This window comes from Malurus melanocephalus, unplaced genomic scaffold (genome assembly GCF_030028575.1).
Source record: "Malurus melanocephalus ecotype Western Australia unplaced genomic scaffold, MMel_1.1 scaffold_51, whole genome shotgun sequence".
Lineage (NCBI taxonomy): Eukaryota > Metazoa > Chordata > Aves > Passeriformes > Maluridae > Malurus > Malurus melanocephalus.
Genome location: NW_026623283.1, coordinates 2471046 through 2490822, shown reverse-complemented (window position 1 = coordinate 2490822; position 19777 = coordinate 2471046). Strand labels below are relative to the sequence as shown.

Genomic DNA, 19777 nt, shown 5'->3' with positions numbered 1-19777 from the left:
GCACAGCCATTTCAGACGTCATGCCTTGTCCTGAGCCAGCACTTACTTTGATCGGGGCTCTTACAGTCTACAGCAGTAAGCAGGACGTCTCATGTCAACATCACTCCTTTTCTTTACTCGTTGGGCCACATGCTTATGATGCATTTCATAATGAACTTCATTCCTTATGCCTATTTCCACAAGCAAGGAGTCCACGTGCACCAGCTACTTCTGCTGACATTCTCCAGATGCCTGGCTCTACTTTGTAACCTTTCTCTTGCTGTGCTAAGTGCACATCTCGTTTCCTTTCAGCATTCCTGCCTAGTTGTGGCCATTCGGGACAGCCAGGCCTCCTCCAGAGACATTCCTGTCAGTCACTTTGCAGGGCTCTTCTGGTTGGTGTGCTGGCASCCGGGAAGGGATTGATCTTCTAAGCCTCCCTCCATTGTTTCCACCTCAGTTAGAAAGGTCTGCTCTTTCTCAGTGCAGCTGTCTATTCATCATTGGTTGTTTAGCCCGTTCTCCCTACAGTGGTTTATCAATAAACCCAGAATAATCCCATTTGAGTTTGAGCCTCTCTTTCCCATAAAGAAAACATTACAGACATCACTGTAATGATGCATTTTGCACTGATGCAGTTAGCTGCATCAATAATGATTGATTCTTTGGAAGATATTTTACTGAAGCTGAGGAAACACTTCTGGGGRGAAAAGGTTTTGACAGGACACTTCAAAAAGAGGCCTATTGCATTTTTAACTAAAAATCTTCCTTGGTTTGCCCACTGGGAGCTCAACCATCCTTGGAGCTCTTGGTTGCTTGGTAAAGCACCACTGTTTGTAATGCTTTCCCCCAATGCTGAACTGGCCATTGTTAGATGGACACAACTCCATCGCATGGCATTTGGGCAGCCACTTGTGGAGGCCTGTCACTGCCTGGAGCAGCAGGACAGTGTGAGTGGCCCCGGCTCTTTGCAGGTAGCCCTTTATAGCCAAGGAGGTGACGTGCAGGTTGGAGCCCGGACAGGGCTCCTTGCTCTATCACCTCGAGGGGCTGCACGGCTTCCAGGCCTCCCTAACCTGCAACACGCACGTTGCAGCTCATCCATACTCTGCCAGGACCGCGCCAGACAGGTTGTCGTTTGCTAATGGAGCATTTTGCATATTTTGTCAAAAAAAAAATCCCTTGGTCCCACGACACTTTTTTTCCGGGGCAGATTGTGGCTTTTCCTCTCCTTGCCACAAGGMAACTTAGTGTCCAGTGGGGCAAGTCGGTGTCCTTGTGGTGACAGCGCACACCTGCACAAACCAGGATGGGGTCTATSGGGCAGGGCCCGCGGGCGCAGTCCCCTGTTGCACCACCCCCGCTCCCGCCAGCGCCACCTTCCCGCGCCAGGCGCATCCCWCCGCGCGTGCTCACTGGGAAGCAGCGCCCGTCCGAGGATGGGGCGGGGGGAGCGGGAGTCTCCCCACGCCCCCCGGACCGAAGGCGCTCGGCTGTTTCCGTCGCTTTCCGGCGCCACCGCCTTTCCCCGCCTTCTCGCCGCYTGCCTGGGCGCCCGCACTCCCGGCGGCGCGGCGGGAGGAGGAGGAGGAGGTGGTGGTGGAAGATGGCGGTGGGGATTGGCAGGGAGGCGGCGGTGGCAGCGGTTCTGCAATCGAGCCCGTCGGCAGCCAGCACCAGMGGCGGCGCGGACCGCGGCTGAGCAAGGAGGTGGCTGGGGCTGCGCCACCACCGCCCTCCCCGACGCCCGACCCTCCTCCTCCTCCTCTCCTTCCCTCCCGCCCTCCCCTTGTCGCCTTCCCCGCCTATCCCGGCCCTCCGCCCTCGCGCCCGGCCCGGCATGGACGCTGGCGCTCCGCCGTGTCGCTGCCGGCGCTGAGCGGGGCCGCCCGCCCGCCGCTCCCGGGAGCGGGRAAGATGTCGGACACCAAGGTGAAAGTTGCCGTCAGGGTCCGGCCCATGAACAGGAGAGGTAACCGGGGTCTGGGGGCACCGCGGGGCGGGGGCGGCACCGGGGCGCGGCGTTCCCCCGCGTTCTGCCCGGGCTGGCGGGAGGACGAGCCCCCTCGCCCGCCCCCCGCCGCCCCAGCCCCTCGCTCCCGGGGGAGCCGGCGGGGGCCGAGCTGCCCCGGCGTGCCGGGAGAAGGGGGGTGCGCTCGCTCGCCCTGGCTACAGCCCCCCGCCGTGTCGCCTTGCAGAGCTGGACCTGAATACCAAGTGCATCGTGGAGATGGAAGGGAACCAGACCGTGCTTCACCCGCCGCCTTCCAACGCCAAGCAGGGAGAAAGGTAAAAGCCCGAGTCGCCGTGCCCCGAAGTGAAAGCCCAGCCCCGGCTTCTCCGCCTCGCCCCCGCAGACGCCTCGCCTGGCTTTGTCAGGGCAGCGGCGGGGTCCCCAGGGTGTCGCTCGGTTCTTTTCGGGGCTGCGGTGGGASGGAGAGGGCGAGAGGCGAGCGCTGACCGGGGCCGCTGCCTTGGGGCTTGCATGCATGGGAAGTAAGGATAGGTTCTTTACCTGGCTTCCTGGGGGAGTCGGAGGTACCCAGTGCGGAGACAGAAGATCCCTGTTAGTTTCCCAGGTTTAGAAGTTTATTCTTGATTGACTGCTCAGGAAATACACTGTTGAGTAGGTAAGGACTTAGACTGTGTGTGCTGTTTTCAGAAATTTTCCTTGAGTGTAGGCTGTTAACAACTTGGTGTAACCTATGGGGTACAAGAAGCAGAATCTGATTTTTATGTTAGAGATGGATTGTWTTTATATAACTTTGTTTACTAGGTTTTAACCTATTTGCATTTGAAAAGGCTGTAATTGCTAGATCCTTTATTAATTCAGTGTTGTTCTGTGAAGTAGTCTATGAGAATATGCTAAAATAATTTTGAAATCTGGCATTTAGTTGTGATGCCCCAGTAAAGAATACCCTTGGAAATAATCCAAAATACCAATGCACTAGACTGTAAAAATAGATCAGAACAGGAAAAGATTTCTTTCCTTTGAGGGAGTGTGGGGAAAGACAGGGAGGTGCAGTTGCATTATATGCTTGTGTGTTCAGTTACGTTGTATTCTTATCAGTTACCTGTTGACTGCTCAAGTTCAGTTGATCCCTTAAATGCATTTAATGCCAAAGAGTGGGAAATCATTTGAATGGGTRTGAAGATTTTCAACCTAGCACTTTCCTACTATTTAAGCCTTTTTTAAAGGATATTTTTGATTCAGTTCATAGTAGTTATGAAGAAACGGTAGTGTGACAATATTCTTTCTTTCCAAAGGCAGAGTATCATGTTTTTATGGCTTTCCAGCAGAAAAAGTTGAGACAATTTCTRTTTTTACATCTCCAAGGTGTGAAGGTGCTTCTCACATTAACCCATGTTCTAGAATATAGCTGTAATCACACCAGTTTATTTTAAATCCAACATTGTCTTCAGAACCATTGTTGTGGCTGAAATGCTGGCCTGGGTCTTGAAAGATCTGTGCTTGTTTCCTGCTTCTTTTAAAGATCTTCCTGTGATCTTCTGTAAGTTAGGCTGCCTCTCAGTGTCTTAGCATCTCATCTGTGAAATTAAAATCTTGGGTTTTTTTAAAAACGATATTGTTTTGGAATGTTTAGGGGTATTTTTCAGTAGCAGGAGTTTATTGAAGTGTGTRTATGGCTTCCATCACAACGCTGCTCTAATAAGAATAACAAACACTTCAAAGTGAGTGAAACTGACAGGTATGAAACATAAAAAACTCATACAGTTTATAAAGCAAAAACAGAACTAAGATTTAAAAATCACTATTTCAATAGACTTGAGAGACTAAGGGCCATCTAGTTTAACGAAGAGCCCCTAATGTGTGAATTCTGCTTGTTGTGCACATTGGCCCACAGGTATGCGGTGAAGCTATGCAGTGATTCTCTCTTTTGGGAGCTTGCATGTCTTGTGTTTCTGAGGCATTAGTCTCCTTTATTTTATATAAAACATATACATTCACTTGGTTGGATCTGGCTTCTGTTTGTATGTCAGGAGCCTTATGGGTGAGCTGTGACGCTTGTGTGCGACCTCACCGTCGGCAGCTGTGTTGGCAAGGGATAGCTGTCCTGCTTGCAGCGCAGTGGGAGGCTGGAATTTGGCTGGCTGCTAACTTGTGTGTTTGAAACAACTGCCAGATGTGTTATTGGAAAGAAAAGTCAGAAATACTGATCAGAAGTAACTCTCATTAGTGCAAACAGATAGTTTGGGTGCCTTCTTAATGGCAGACTGACATGTAATCTGTCAAGATGCCTAATGGGCTTGCTAGTGCCTCATGAACATCCTTACATTTCCTTCAGTGCTAAACTGCTGGTTTATACTTTTTACTCAATATAAATAGCTTAATTTCTCATGATGAGAAATGGATTCTGTTCTTCTATTTSTACCCACCATAAAATGTCTGTATAAACTGCCTCTGAATTGCTGAGTAGTTGCTGCTTGTACTTGGATTGATGCCTTGGCAGGGTTAGAGATGTCAAACGGATTTTTGGTTTTCTTTGTGTAGCTTGTTTTTATATAGCTTAACTGGATTTTTCTTTCAGAGCAACCATGTCATTCCAAAATAATTTAATTTGTTAGGGTGATTAATTGGTCTTTCTCTATTCTATACATTATTTTAATATTTTGTTTAGTCTTACCCTTCCCTTTTTGCATTTTATCTTTTTATATGGAAATCTCCCTTTTCTAGCTGAATGGAAGTACAAGTTTGTGCTGCATTTTGGAATAAGAATAAGTAGCCTTCTAAAGCAAATTTGGTTTCCAGGGCTGCTTTTTTAATTCAACTGAAGCCAAGAGACTATAGGGTGTAGGGAGTAGAATTCAGGACCATGCTCTTTATTTGCTTTGTTCTTTTAGTTGTAATTTAAAAGGTTTTGATAGAATTTTCTAAAATAGAATTAGGTAACTCTTTAATAATTATAATGTTATAAAATTTGCTCTTGGAAGAACATCCAAGGTTAGGAAAACCAGATTTTATTAGCTTTGCCTGTGCTGTAAGGAGTTTTTGAATTAAATCTAAATTCTGTTGCATTATTTCAATTAGTCTCTAGGCATTATTAAGGATAGTTCTGAAGGAATTTAGATGGGCAAATAATGCTAGTTTTACAAGTGATGTCAAAGGCCTAAAATCCCAGACAGTGCTGTCATTTGTCCAACTTTCATTATTGTATTAGAGATACAGTTATAACCATAAATTAGAACAGGATTCTGACTGCATTTTCTAACTGCTAGACCACACAGCACTTGCACCGTAACAAACTCAGCTACAAAATAGTAATTGTTATTAAATGCAAGTGTTCCGTCTTTTTATAAGCAGCAGGCCTGCTGTYGCCCACAGGCACATGACTTCCAGTGTTCTAAACTAATGAAGGAGGAAAACCAGAACATGGTAAAACTGAACAGTCTGAGTCTGAAAGGCACAGGAAAAATCTTTATCGACTGAAATAATAAGAGACAGAGTTCAAAACTGAATGGTTTTCATTAGCTGCTATCAGGTATAATCTCTGGTGCTGGCAAAGTTTTTGGAAGTTCGTTGTTGGACTTCATACCTTTAACCCTTGTTTTGCTTTTACTGGTAGCAGTAGTTTCCTTTATATCTGCTGAAGTGTGCTTGTGTGTTCTTTTAGTTACCTCTCCTGTCTCTCAGCCATTTCCTTCCTAAACCAATATAGATTTCCATTTCTTCCCAAGAAGAAAGTTTCTGGGAACTCTCTAATTTTTTGCTGTCTTCACCTGGGAACCTGAATTTCTTTTCTCAAAGTACACTCTTCACAGAAAAAAAAAAAAAAAAAACCCCAAAAAACCCGCCCTATTCTAACTTACAGTCTTTTAGTTTCAAAGCCAGTTGAATATATCCTGCTGTCCTGCTATAAATGTTTGTATTGGGTTGTTGGCAACCAAGTGCAGTATTAAAATGAAACTAAGAGATAATTAGCGTATGAAGTCACAGACAACCTTGCAAAATGATTGAATAATTTTTTACAATGGAAATTTCACATCTCTGTGTCTGCTAAAGATCTGACTTTACATTACGGACGTTTTTTTCCAGTAGGACAAATGAGGTCTTGCTGGGTTGGTTCCTCCTCTGTTTCTGGTTGTTAAAATGTGCTTTCCTTCTTTCCTTCCTGMTATGCTTTTTAACACATAGAATCTGGAAAGTTTTATTTCAGTTCTCTGATAACAGTTCTTCATGACATGATTTTTCCTTTAGTAAGCAAAATATTTGTCTTGACAGAMATAAACAAGGAACCATGGAGACAGTAGAACTGAAATGCTATTTCATCTGTAGTTTTAACTGGAACACAATTTTTTTTGTTGGGCAATTCATTCCATTAGTGCACAGTAGCCTGTTGCAAACTTTGCCTTATTAAAAATCTCAGAGCAGAAAATAAGAAAGAAGTCCTCAGATTGTAGAGCTGAATTTAAAATCTCACATTTTTTCTGAAAGTATTTCTTGGCCTGTCTTAACTCTTTAAAAAAAAACCCCAGCATGTTATGATTTGTTGGTTCTGTCCTTTTCCATCCTCATTTTGATAAGACAAGTAGCACCAGAGCCCAGTTCTACTAAAAAAAAAAACCCTCTTCTGATAGTGCTAAATGACTAAAGATTCCAGAATATATGGGGGCTTTTTTCTTTTTTTTTTTATAGGTTTAARCTGTTTAATAAAATAAATAGCTGAGAACAGATGTGTGTGTATCTATCTAGTTTTTGTAGGTCATAATACTTTCAAAGATTAATATCTGAAGCACAGATTTCATCCCTAGGCAGCTTGTCCTAAAACTCTTGTTTTCAGAAAACAGCTGTTGCTCTTTCYGCTCTGGAGAAAACCTGATTTTGGATGGTCTTTTGCACACTGTCCTTCCTGTGGTGGTTGCAGTACCGCGTTTTTGATACATTGCTTTGAGYAGCATCAGGGATGAGAGAAGAAAGCTGTAGGAGGCCTTTCTGATAATGGTAACTGTTTCAAACTGAAACTTCTGGAAGCTGAAACAGGACAGCTGCTAATTAGTTCCAAATCTGAAGGAATCTCCAACAAGATCATGTTCTTTGATGTGTGAACTTCAAATTATCACCTGTTGGAGGTGGATCATAAAATAGTACATGGCAGCAACTTTTATCTTTGCAGGAAGTTGTAAAAATAATCTGACTCTGACCTGTCTAACTTTCCTGTTAGACATCAGTGTTCAGGATGTGAACTGCTAGCTTTGAAACTTGGCAGATGGATTTGAATTATGAAATGCGTAGTTGGAAAATGTCATTTTGGGAGCTACTTTTGCATTGCTTTAATCCATTCACGCCTCAGATGGGACACTAGATGCAGTTCCTTGAGACTGCTGTTCTAAAAGTCCATGTAATTTGGAGCACAATGATACCCAAACTTGTAGTCCAAAATACTGTGTGACATGTCTCTTTGTTCTTCATGTGGTGACCTGAACTGTGAATAAATACAACATCCATTATTTTACCATGTTTATAAAATCCAGACTGCTGTTGGGACCTTGTGCTTTGGTCTTTAAATATGATTGCTAGAGCAAACTACTGTTGGAGGCTGTTGGAATTGTGAGTAAGCAGTCTTTGGGTAAGCAGCCTGTAGTACTTAGCTGGCAAAATTWCAGAACAAAAATAGATACAATGTTTGAGAAGGAAAACTGTTCTTAGAATGACCATGTTAAGGCAATCATTGCTTTGTAGCCATTCTCTGCTTTTAGATTACTGAGTGTTRTGTTCACATATTTTTGAATAGAACACAGTTGAATGAGGTTCAGCCTCAAACCTGTCCAATTTTTCTGTTTTGCTATGTTGGGAGCACCTAAGTTGTGGGACGTGAAAGTATGTGTAAAAAGATCAGTAGGCCTGTAAACATGCTTAGCTTCTGTCTTTAGAAGGTATATGCACATGTTTATTTCTGAAGRCACGGGTATTTTTGATCTCTGGGTTACTAGTCGATACACCCTGAATATGTTGTTTATTGAAATGAATTGTGGATTTTAAAAGATTGCAACTCTCTTAAAATGGGGTTTTTTGGGAGAATGTGAGGACTAAAGGAGAAGTTTTATTTTCACCTCCTTATGTCCTTTGTGTAAATAGAGACACCTGTCTTGTTTTGAAAACAAGATTCTCTGCTCTGTTGTGCATCTAGTAGTTTTTTTAATGTGTATATGGTAAGACTCCAGACTTCTAATTCACTGTAATATAATAGTTAAAAACTTAGACTTAAATCGTGCTAGTAAACATGTTGTGACGCAGGTGTGGGTTAGACTCAAGATACTTCAGGAAGTGCTTAAGCAGTYCCAGTGCTGCAGAACCTGAGCTCAGGGAGCAGCCATGCGCACCCGCTGCCCTTCCATGTGGGTCTGTGTGCTGAGCAGTGTTGGGGGTCAATCTTAGCACAAAGTTTCAGGGACAAAGCAAATCCCTTCTTGGTCTGATCCGGCCTGCAGGGCAGCATGTGCAGCCATTCAGCATGGTGGTACTTCTAGTAATAAGATTAGAGCGAAATCTTTAAATTGCCGAACACACTTGTTGTTTTTGTGTTTGAGACTATCAGATTTGAACTCCTCCATTCTAATCCACTGTAATATAATACTTAAAAACTTAGACTTTAATGATGTTTGCAAACATGTTGTGACCCAGGTGTGGGTTAGACTCAAGATACTTCAGGAAGTGCTGGTGCAGAGTGAGCAGTGGTGGCTGCCTTTGGCTGTGGTGCCCATGTCTTCTGCACAGACAGACTGTCCTTAATGATGGGAAAGTAGTGCAGTGCCTTCGCTTATTTGGCCCACCCTGGGCATGGTTTGAATCTATTAATGGAAACAATTACTGCCTGCTGTRGCGAGATGACAACTGCTGCAGCTGTGCTGTGCAGATGCTGTTGCTTAACTGGGTAATTTCTCTGGTTGTTCRGTATTTTGGGAGAATGTCCTTCTGATGGCAGAGTGGAGAGGGCTCTTTAAGGAAGTGTGGAAGGAYTGGCTGGAGACAGTGAGTGCTGCCAACAAAGAAAAGGTCCCTGCTGTGCAATGGTGTGTCCATAGGACTCAACTCCTGAGTTGAGTCCTGAGATGCAAAGCACCAAGTTAACTGAAACAGTTGTGGCCTTGCATGGAAGTAATGTTGCTGTTTTACAAGAGACAGTGCAAAGGACTTAAGCTTGTTTGGCCAGTACCTGACCTTGTAGGTTGATAKGAAATTGGTCATCAGAGTCTGAGGTTTGACAGAGCTTGGGGTGATCATGTGTGTCTTTGTGGTCCTTCTGTGTTAATCTTGAGATGGCTGCTTGCTGGGGGGTGATGGAGGAACTTGGTAAGTTATCTTAGAATATGAAGGTCAACCAGAAAAACACATTGCTGACAGGAGCTGAAAATCAATGACTTGAACTCAAGACATGCACATTGATGAAGAGCAGGAGTTRCACAAGCTGTTTTCAATGTCAGAAGAGTGTCCCTTTATGTAATTTCTCATTTTGGGTGAAAAATGAGTGAGTGGCTTTCTAATGCTGTTGTGATTGATCAGTGTTATCATCTATAATTCTGGCCTTTATTTTTGATAGTTGCGTTTCAATAGAAAAATAATACTTTAAAACCCCAACTCTCAGCCATCAAAACATCTATAAATTCATAACCATATCCTGAACTAGTATATTTTTTAGTCACCAGCCACACCCTTTTTTTGGTATTTTGTTACATCCTAAATAGAGTCATCCTCAAGTGCATACATGCTCACCAAATATTCCTACATCATCTTTGGATAATGTGAAGCTAGTGKCTTGTAAGGTGAAACTTTTTCAATAAGAGGTAATTTGAATGTTCTGTCTCATTTCACTTGGGTCACTATAGGGAAATATGTGTAGTCACAGTCCCATGTGAAGTACCTAGCAGCTTATCATCCTATAGCAGTTTGTTAATTAAGTGTTGTAACTCAGGACAGAAATTTATACCACAACTACTGTTTCGACAAGCTGTATTTTGGTGCTTATTAATTACAATGTGTATTTTGAGGTGCATCAATCAGCACAGCAGCAGAAATGTGTGCCTGAAACATTTCTAGGTGCTTGTGTTAGTGCATAGGGTGAAACATTTCTAGGTGCTTGTGTTAGTGCATAGGGTGAAACATTTCTAGGTGCTTGTGTTAATGACGATGCTGCAGATGGGTGTAGAAAGGCTCGCTGTGCACTAGCAACAGGTTCTGTACTTACCTTTTTCTTAAAAAGTAGTCTTCACCAAGCCTGTGCTGCTGCCTCTTCGTGTTCAATAACAGCATAGACAGCAGGGTAGTAGTGACTGACTTGGAGATTTGTGGTGTCACTGCATCTTCTTTTTGCAGTGTATATGTATATTCCAAGAATTTTAAGCATTTCATAAACATGAATCAAAGCAGCTGCTGTGGCTGGAATCGCATGCTTATCTCTGCATGTATTTAGGAAGATATTGTTCTATATATTTTRAAAAGTGCCAGGGTGCATTGTGAACTGTAAACTTTCTATAAAGTAACTTGATCCTTTGTTTTAAAAACACACTGCTGAAAATGTCAACACTTGAATTCTTTTTTTGGAAAATTTTTCTGTTTAAAGAATATTTTAGGCTTCCAAATACAATGAAGAAATTACACATAGTATTTTATTTATTGAGCTTACATTTTTTTAGTTTGTTCCACAGTCTCTTTTTAAACATAAATGTCAATCCCAAGTAAACAGTGTACAAAAGCCTCGATGCAGGATTAAATTTTCTTCTAGTGTAAGGCTTCAAAATTCTGAATCTGTCTCTTTAGCTACTGCAATAATTTCTCTAGTGTTAAATGCTAGTATGTGGAGCYGTCTGTTTTGCTTAATATTTCTTACATGATGACAAGAACCTGGAAGATTTGATACTTCTTCTCATGTGGTTTCCACTTTCTGTCTGACTTCATGGTTAAAATCGTGTCCAATGTAGCTGAGGTAGCCTTTCATAAATTTGATTGTTTCAGAGTTAAAGCAAAAAAGGATCATGTGATGTGGAARGGTTATTTATCTGCCAAAGAAATTGACTGGTATGGTTACTGCCACTGGCTGCAATGTAATTTTTAAAACTTCAGAGTTCTTATACTTGTTGAATATTTACTTTAAATTTGGTTTTACTTTGTGATTCAAAAGTCCAGGCTTGTTTTACAGTTGATAAGCCTTTGCTAAAGATAAATCAACAGAGCATTCCAGTGGAGGCACAGAGCTGGTGGAAGTTTTCTACTGGCAAAGCTGCTTTCTGGCCCTGAATGAGTGATGTCGTGGTCTGCTTTGGAAAGTTTCTTTGTCAGCATTTATCAACGTGAGTTTTTTAGATACGCAGTGTGATGCGAGTCTGCAGTGCTCCAGACTTGTTTTGGCTCAGTAGTGCCGCCTCCCTGAATGATGCAAGTCCTAAACATTTTGATGAGTTTTGGTATTTTTTCCTTCCTGTCACACTGTGTTGTCATTCCCTATTTTGAGCTACTTCTCAATTTCTTTTAGACTTCAAATATGTTTTCAGAGAGTTTTTTGTAGCGAAATCAGACTGAAATAGAAATTGGCCATTTGGTAAAACRGAAACGTTCATTTATTTACTGTGTATAGCTGAAAATGTTAATCCATTACTTATATATCCTCCAAATGCCCAGCAACAAGTAGTTGAGTTTGAGTATGTTTCCTTTAAAGAGAACTGTGCAGTCATGGAAGGGAGTAAGCTGAATGTATTTGCAGACCTCCTGCACCTTGCTGTTTTATTACATTGAGACAAAAATATGGTTCTGGAAGTTATTATTCCAAGTGTGTGATGGAACATCATCCCAACAATCATGTTTTGCTGTTTTGGAGCTTCTTCCTCGGTCCAAGGCAGATACGCTATTCTGAAACAAACTCTCTGGAATGCAAGCTAGTACTTTCCATAGTGCCTGTTACATTTAAGACGGAGGATCTTTTGAATAGTTCTAGTTCCTTTGGTGTAAATCTAATCCTTGTACCTGCATTTTGGTAGCAGTGCCCTTGAGAAATGCTGCTTCAGTATCTGCAGAGAAACTGACACATAAGGTAACCCAAAARATGGCTTGTTAATGGATTTACTGCTGATGTGGTGGAATATAGGGAAAGGATACTTGGGAACCAGGACAACAAAAGGCAAAAGAGAGGTGCAGAAATGTTTGCTCAACAACATGATGAAACTCCTTAAAGCATATGTTGGAGAAAATCAAGCCAACCAACAAACTCTCCCACCTCCCCGCCGCATCCCCACCCTCCCAAAAAAAGCTTCTTTTCATCCTACTGAAAAACTGGCATTCTCTGGGTTGGTACTAGTCTTCATGGGTGTTCTGGTTGACATCCAAGTTAGAAACAAAAAGGAATATCAGTTATTGTAAACARACCATTGAATACACTGGCTTGCTATGTAGCTTCCTTGTCAAGAGCTTCCAACTCCTTAGAATGTTTATTGTTTGAGGTGTTCATAATATTGTAGCTAAGTTCATGGCATGTTTTAGTGCAATATGGTTGTAACCCRTATTTTAATACTGAATTTTTACTGTTTGTTWCATTAAAAATCATGAATGACCATTTTCGTGAATTGACTGTGAAATAATCTAATGGGAAACAACTTGTGTGTCCATCAAAAGGATGAGAAATTGTGTTTGAAGATAAAGCATTTAAGTGTTCTCTTAAGGTCTCTTTCAATGGAACAGTAACCTTTGAATTTTTAATAAATTTAGTATATGTTCTGTCTCTCTTAGCATTGCAGTTCCATGATTGTTCCATGATTGCTCCATTGCAGTTCCAGGATTCCCCTTTACTGTCAGAATTGCTGGGTACTGAAGGAAGGAGATGTCTGACTTCCCCATGGYGAAAGTTAGAAGTTAGCTCTTGCCAGTTCTGTTTTCGAGTTCTCAGCATGGTGTGGTGGGTGAACACTGAAGCTGGATAGATATCAGTCTAATYTCTCCTCCCTTGTTTACTCCTTGGGGCAGGCTGCATCCTCTCAAGTAGTTTTTGAAGTTTCAGCTTAGCAGACGTGAATGTGACAGTGGTCRACTTTTTGTCAGAAATGCTAATGATGTGCAAGCTTTCTGTCCTTGATGCCATCTACACTCACAGAGATTTTGTGTGCGCTCTGAGGAATGCCGTGTACCTCTGTTTGGAATTTCAGGATGTCTTGTTGCATCTTTGGGCTAGTTTAAACCCAGAAATGCAGACTATAGTGTAGAGTAGGCTGTACACCCTTAATGTGCATGTTTTGCAACATGCTTGTGTCTTCTGAGTTATGGTTTTTCTGGTGTGTGGTCTGACCTGTACTTTTTGCTGCTATTTCAGTTTCTTACCTGAATGAGGAAGAAATCCATGGCTCATGTGCAAGATAGATTAAATAGACTTTGAAAGCACTCTTGTATTCACATGACCAAGGTGTATAACTAGTTTTATTGAAATCTCTCCAAGCCAAATTGATCTTAATCTGTCATCCTTTGTCAAGAAGGGTGCTGTGGAATGACTTCTGAAGGATCTCGTGGTTCAAGTGTTTTTCTCAAGGCATCATCATCATCTTCATCCTGRTTCAAAAAAGACAGAGGCAAGTGAGTCACTCACATAGTGACGTTTTGCCTGCTTGCCTTTGCTCAGATGGAGAAAAGAAAGTAAATGCTGGATTTTTGTGGACTTTGAAATAGGATATTCTGAAATGGAATTGCAGAACTGAATTTTCTTGAGGAATTTTTCATCACCAGTGTGTACCAAGAGAAGAAAATAGAAGTAGAAATACTGACAACCAGCAGTTATGTAGGAAAAGAAAAACTAAAATTAGCTAATTTCATTATTTTCAAAAAACWTTTGGAAGTTATAAAAGTCTGACAATCTGTTGACTAGTAGCTGTAATGAATAGTATCAGAGGTCAGTGAGCTCAAAGTATTTGATTTGACTAGGAAACCTGCATGTTTTTTTCCAAATAATGGTGTAAATATTTCGTATTTGAAATACTTTTGTAATTATCATTCTACTTTGCATCCAAAAYAAAAGAAAAGTTATAGTTTCCCTGCAGAACTTTTCCTCTTAACAGAAGGAGCATAGGCTGTTACGTGTTGGTGTCCTGTGGCATGGTTGGTTGGGGTTCTTTTGGTAGCTTTTTCTCTGCAAGTACTGTTAATGTAAGGGTATTTGAAATTGGTTACTTGCCTTAGCTGCAGCTTCTCTTGTTGCATGCTCTTTTACTTTTATGTGCCATGTCTCTTTTAGTTTCATGTCTTATCTCAGGCATAGTAGAGGAAAATAAATTAAACTGGTGTGTAATTACTAATCAAACAACGTCTCAGCCATTTTTTGGAGTAGAATGGCTATTTAAGCAAAAAAAGGAAACAGTTGACTCCTTATTACATTGAAAAATTTGAACTGAATGTTGTTCTGATTTTAAAACATTAGTGATSATGGTCAAAGTGGGAACGCTACACTGAAGAATCAGTGTGATAAACTTCTAAAATAATTTCGAACTTAATTAATTTAATTTGTCAAACCTGAATTTTGTTTGCAATGTGTTGCTCCTCATCTACTTTGCTCCTTCACATTCTTATCCTAATGTTACTAACCCAGAACTGCTGACCTAATTAAAGCTGCTCCCTAATTAATGTAATGCTTATCAGAGTTCAGAACCTGTGTGCCCTTTCATATGACTTTTCAGGGTGTTTCAGACTAATCTACTTGCTCAGAGTCTTTMTTGTTCCTTAATATGAGGCTTCTCATTCTCTTCTAAGGATTTTTGTCAACTTTTTCAGAAACCACATGTAATTTGGCTTTATTTCTTCTTGCTTGTTTTTGTAACTCTATTTACCATGCAGGCAGATCCCTGTGTAGATCATTTAGGCCGTGGGTTATTTATGGCAGAGATAATTAGCTGAGTTACAGCTCGTGAAACAGAAGAATTGCAGCTYGGTGTCATGGAAGTTTAGCTGATAAGCTTTGTGGGGCCTCAGCCTCCTTCTGTGCAGAGTCAGATCAGGAGACTCAGCGCTGGATTCCCACAGCCTGGCTGTCTAGCAAGGCTTCATTGGATGGTGCTGCCCCTGCTGTACCTGGTGCTTGTGGCAGGTGTCAAGAGCAATGCCAGGGACAGGAAAGGACAAAAGGAAGGTGCGTGTGGACCTTCACTACTGCTGTCCTAGTTCAGATGCAGTGCAGGATGAGTATGGCATTGGGTAACAAGGCAAAGCTGATGGGAATCTCCTATCACTCAAGAGTTTGAGGACTGGCTATATAGAGAAAACTAATGGACATCATGGGGTTGATTTGGTGTTTGGGAATACCTGCAACATGCTTCTGAGTGTACACTCTGTTAGCTGGGATTTTCTGTTGTCCAGAGTGGTTTAGCCTACTCCCATCATGAGYAGCAGAGCTGACTGCAATCACAACACAGATGGTACTAAATGGAACTATAAAACTGTGTCTTAAGTACTATTTAAGGTATTCTGTTGAGTACTAGAAACTAAGTAGTTGGAATACTTTGCCAAAAATTGGGGTAACACTTCCAGCTTGATTTAAATACACCTGTTGACYTTACTGATTGAGCTGAATGTTATGTTTAAAGCAGTTATTTGCAGTACCAGGAGAAAAACAATAATCAGAAAGGAATACATTTTTCGCTGTTCTCTCTTTCTATGGAAGGGACTCCATTGTGTAACTGCAGTAAAGTATCACTTGTGAACACTTCATATCCCACTGCAGAATCCCAGAACTCTCTCCTTAGCTGCCTCTGAGTGGGTGCCAGCACAGGCCCCTGTGCTACAGACTCTCCTCCAGCCTCTGGGTCAGCATCCAGGGGGTGAGCCCATGCCTGACTTATCACCCTGCAGGCTCTTTAGACACACACAGCTAATCTGAGTACTAAACCTCATAATTTCTGTGCAAGCAGATCCATTGATTAAGTTTATGCCTTTCTCTGTTTTTCTTAGGTTTAACTAGCTTCTTGTACCCTTCATTCTCCTGGCCRTCTACCTGCATTCTCCCATGCCCTTTAAAGATACCACATAAAGTGTTATCTCCAGAAGTGATCGTGTTTCAGAATAGAGCTTCAATGCTGTTAGCAACTCCCTGCTGCACTCTGCTACTTTAAACTGGAATCTCTGGTTGCATTTAATCATCTGTAGTTGTTAGGGTTGTGTGTGTGTGTGTGTGTGTGTGTGTGTGTGGCTTATGTCTGAGCTCTTTTGTCTGCTTTCTGTGTCTCACTCCTCTGAGTAACTTCCCTTGTAGTAAGTATTCACTGACAGGGATTGGGTTTTTTAATCCTATCATTAACTGGTTTGTATTTATATTTTTGTGTGTTAATGGCTAGATATCTTTCTCCTGTTCTGAAACATGTCAGGGCTGACAGTTTGATTTGATTTTAAGATGTCTAATTTAGAGTTTGGGTTTTTTTTGCTGCAATAACACAAATCTTATAAGGGAATAACCTTTTTCATAATGCAGCTGTGCTTAGTATGTTGCAAAGGAAAGGCCTCAGTGAATTTCTGCAGGGTGGTACAGAYTCATTGTCTCAAACTTTCCCTCTCTTAACCTGGAGTGCTCCTTTGTTTGCTATATCCATATAGCAAACAGGGCTGTGCTCTTTTTTGGTACCTCATCACTGCGTGAAAGTGTCCATGCACCTTCTCTATTTTTATGCATTAACTTGTSTCTTTGCCACTCTTTTGCTTTGTTTTATGCCCTGACTTAATAAAAACCCGGCTGGACTCAGTGTCTTGGTTTTTTTTTCCAGCACAATAAATCTGGATAAAATGGATAAAATTCTCACAGGTAATGGCGGTGGGAAGATATTTTAAAAAAACCTTCTACCTTTCATTTACTGATAATACAGTAGTGTTACACTCTTTGTAAACAAATTTTCATAAAAAGATAAACCCATCTCTGCAGTCTKAGATCACAGCTCAAAAAATACTTCCATGGGGTATTGTTAGCTGAAAGCCAATGAAGGAAAGAAGACTCCAGCTGGAGTTAAAGAAAAATGTACAAGTTTTKAAGAAATAAGGATAATAATATCTTCAAAATATTTGAGCTGTGTGTAGGCTTTGGGCTATTTGAGTAAAGGTCCATTGACAATATTGAATATTGTTTGAACACGTCTTTTAGATGTCAAAGTGTAAATGGAGAGAAACAAGCTGTTTAAGTAAAAAACTATTTCCTGACAGCAGCACCCTGTGCAGGCTGCTAGTGAGACCTCCTGTGATGATGTCTATCAATAAATGTGGRAGTTGTACCATGTAGGAAGTCAGTTTGGGAAGGTGATTATGATGACTGGCAATCTTTGAGTAAACTGTCTCAAGAATTACGTAGCAAAGTTGTTGAGTTTGTCAGTATGGCCTTTAAACTATGATAGGACCTGAAAAGAAGCAAAATTTTTTTTTTAAATGGTTATAAACCTGTGGAATTTCGGGGGCTAAATTCTTTACCTCCATATTTCCTGTCATCAGTTAAYTGTGTCTGTACTGTCCATCACCATGTCTCTTGGAGTTTAACAACAATTGCTGTGTTGGAAAGGAATAGATTTATCCATCTTTCCTGTAGTGGCTTTGAATATAGAAGACCAATTTTGTCACCAAAGTCAGTATGTCACTGCAAATTCACTGGACAAGTGCTGTGGGGAGAGAAGTTATTTATCCCAGGTAGACATTTTTCAGAGCAAAACCTGCTAGGACTTGTTTCAAACACTTTGCAGTGTTTATGTGCAGAGCAACACGTGGGATAAATTGATGATCAGAGGCWTGGTGAAGCATGTGACAGGAGTTACAGAAGTAGTTGGGCTGGACGTGCTTGTGTGAAAAGCTGGTGTTTTGGGRAATGGCACAGGCTTGAATTMAAAATCAAAATTAAAATAGGTTTTWAATGTKTCTATTAAAGGTACATTTGRACTGYGTTTTGTTTTGATTKGGTTTCTTTGTAACAMAGGCTGCAAAAGCTTAAATACTTCTTTACAGAGTTTTAAAGTTTACAAGTCAAAAACCAAAAAAAGAATCCAGGTATTTTAGTAAGCAAGTGTAGTAGTAAGTTGTAGATCTCTAGGTTGTGTACAAGTTTTGATTTTAAAAGATTGTAAAAACAGTGTGGTACTGGTTTTAGTTTGGGTTTGTTGTTTTTTTTTAATATATTTGATATAATGCTTTTAAAATAGACATCAGATAGCTCCTGTTTTCCATCCCTTTGCTAGAATTGCCTTTTCTGAGTACATAATTCTCTGGGACCTTGAAGACAGGTGAGGATTAATCAGTTCTGAGCATGTTCTTGCTGTCAGAAGGATACTTTTCATCATATTCCCCATTTTCTTGAACACAGTGTTCCAGCTGTCTTCATTCAGTAAAGATACCATCAATTACAAGTAATTAACAGGTCAAATCAGATTATGATCTGTGGGTTTTCTTCTTGAGAGGTAAGATGATTAAAATGTCTGTTGTAGTCTAATAATTCTGCAAATGGCATATCCAACCTGAAGTTGTTTCCATAGGGAAAAAAACCCCCATATTGTACTTGATTTTTAATATAGAATTTTCAGAGTTTTAAAGGTCAATATATGAATGAGTGCTGGAATTTGACAAGTTGATGAGAGGCCAGATTACTGTGGTTTAGTGGTTAAATGTCTCCCGTGCACCCTCTTCTAGCTTTCTGAAATGAAGTGCTGAATAACTCTCAGCTGAAAGTTCCAGGGCTTTTCCACAGGACAGTGAGTGAAACTGTAGGCCATTAACTTGGACTGGATGAGCAACTGACCTTGAACTCAAGAGTGTGACCAGGTAGTGCCTTGCACATGAGGTGAGGTGACATCAGAAGTTACTACCCTTCAGATGTTTGACACTTTGCCCTGAGAGGTAATGTCAGTGTTGCACAGTTCTCTTGACAGTGAGGTTCTTTGTATTTCAGTTGATTTCATTAAATTTTTTTCAGCTTTGATACTTAGGTTTTAAATATGAATATTAAAATATAGGCATTTTACTATAGCTAATGGTAGATGGATGACTTCAGAGATATATCATACAAGGAACAGGTTTCTTGATGTACTAAAGACTTACAGCTAAAAGCTCAAGTCCAGTGAAGGATGTGGGGTGGGGGAGGGGAGGCCAGAAGTGAAGTTACCTAATTGTTGGAAGAAACTGCTAAAGGAAAGAAGAAACGTATCKGCTGACTTGAAGAAACAAGATAGGTCTTTCCTTTTGCCTTTGATCACCTTGTGCTTCTCCTGTTTCTGGATTGTGTGGTGGGTGAGGCAAGTCAGTCTCCTTTCTGAAATGCAGATGGCTTTGTCCTCCTGCTGCTCAGACAAAGCTGGGATGGTGGTTACCATCTTCTGAGTTTCTGATGTCACAGAAAAAAATTCTTCTGTCTTCAAGGCYTGCACTAACAATTACACCTGCAAAATTTTCTTTCTTTTATACTGTGTCTCAGGATGCTGGTGGTGAGGGGTATTGATCAATCATGAGAATTATAGTGAGAAAACTTTAAAAATGCACAGTTTCATCTGAGTCACAGTCATAGGTTTGAGAGGAAGTATGCAGTAACAAATTTTTCTAACCATCAAATATAAGATGGTAATTAACTTTTTTCATTGCCCATGTTTACCAGTTAGGACCACCTTCTTTTAAAAATAGTTTTTCCTTTGGTATTTGTCTGCTCTGTGTATTTGTGCTCAGCAATTTAATGAAAGATAAGAATCAGGGATGACTTCTAAATATGAAAAAATTGAGCCACTTCAGGCAGAAGAAAGGTGCCCACTGAGGCAAGCACAGCTTTGAACAGAAGCTGTAGGAGGACAAGAGATAAAAGAGCATTGTTTA

The 19777-nt window shown here is 41.0% G+C and overlaps 1 protein-coding gene across 5 annotated transcripts in view; it reads left to right on the top strand.

Moving 5' to 3' along the window:
• The first annotated feature begins 1513 nt into the window (after positions 1 to 1513).
• The window catches only part of KIF13A (kinesin family member 13A), a 103632-nt gene continuing 85368 nt past the window's right edge, over positions 1514 to 19777 (top strand). For 2 of the 5 annotated variants that reach the window (XM_057365357.1, XM_057365358.1), the window contains exons 1-2: positions 1516 to 1951; positions 2178 to 2268. In XM_057365357.1, the coding sequence (XP_057221340.1) occupies positions 1897 to 1951; positions 2178 to 2268 (146 nt within the window). In that variant the 5' untranslated portion in view covers positions 1516 to 1896. Of the gene's footprint in view, positions 1952 to 2177; positions 2269 to 19777 lie in introns of all 5 variants that reach the window. The other 3 variants (XM_057365356.1, XM_057365355.1, XM_057365359.1) reach the window with 3 other exon arrangements.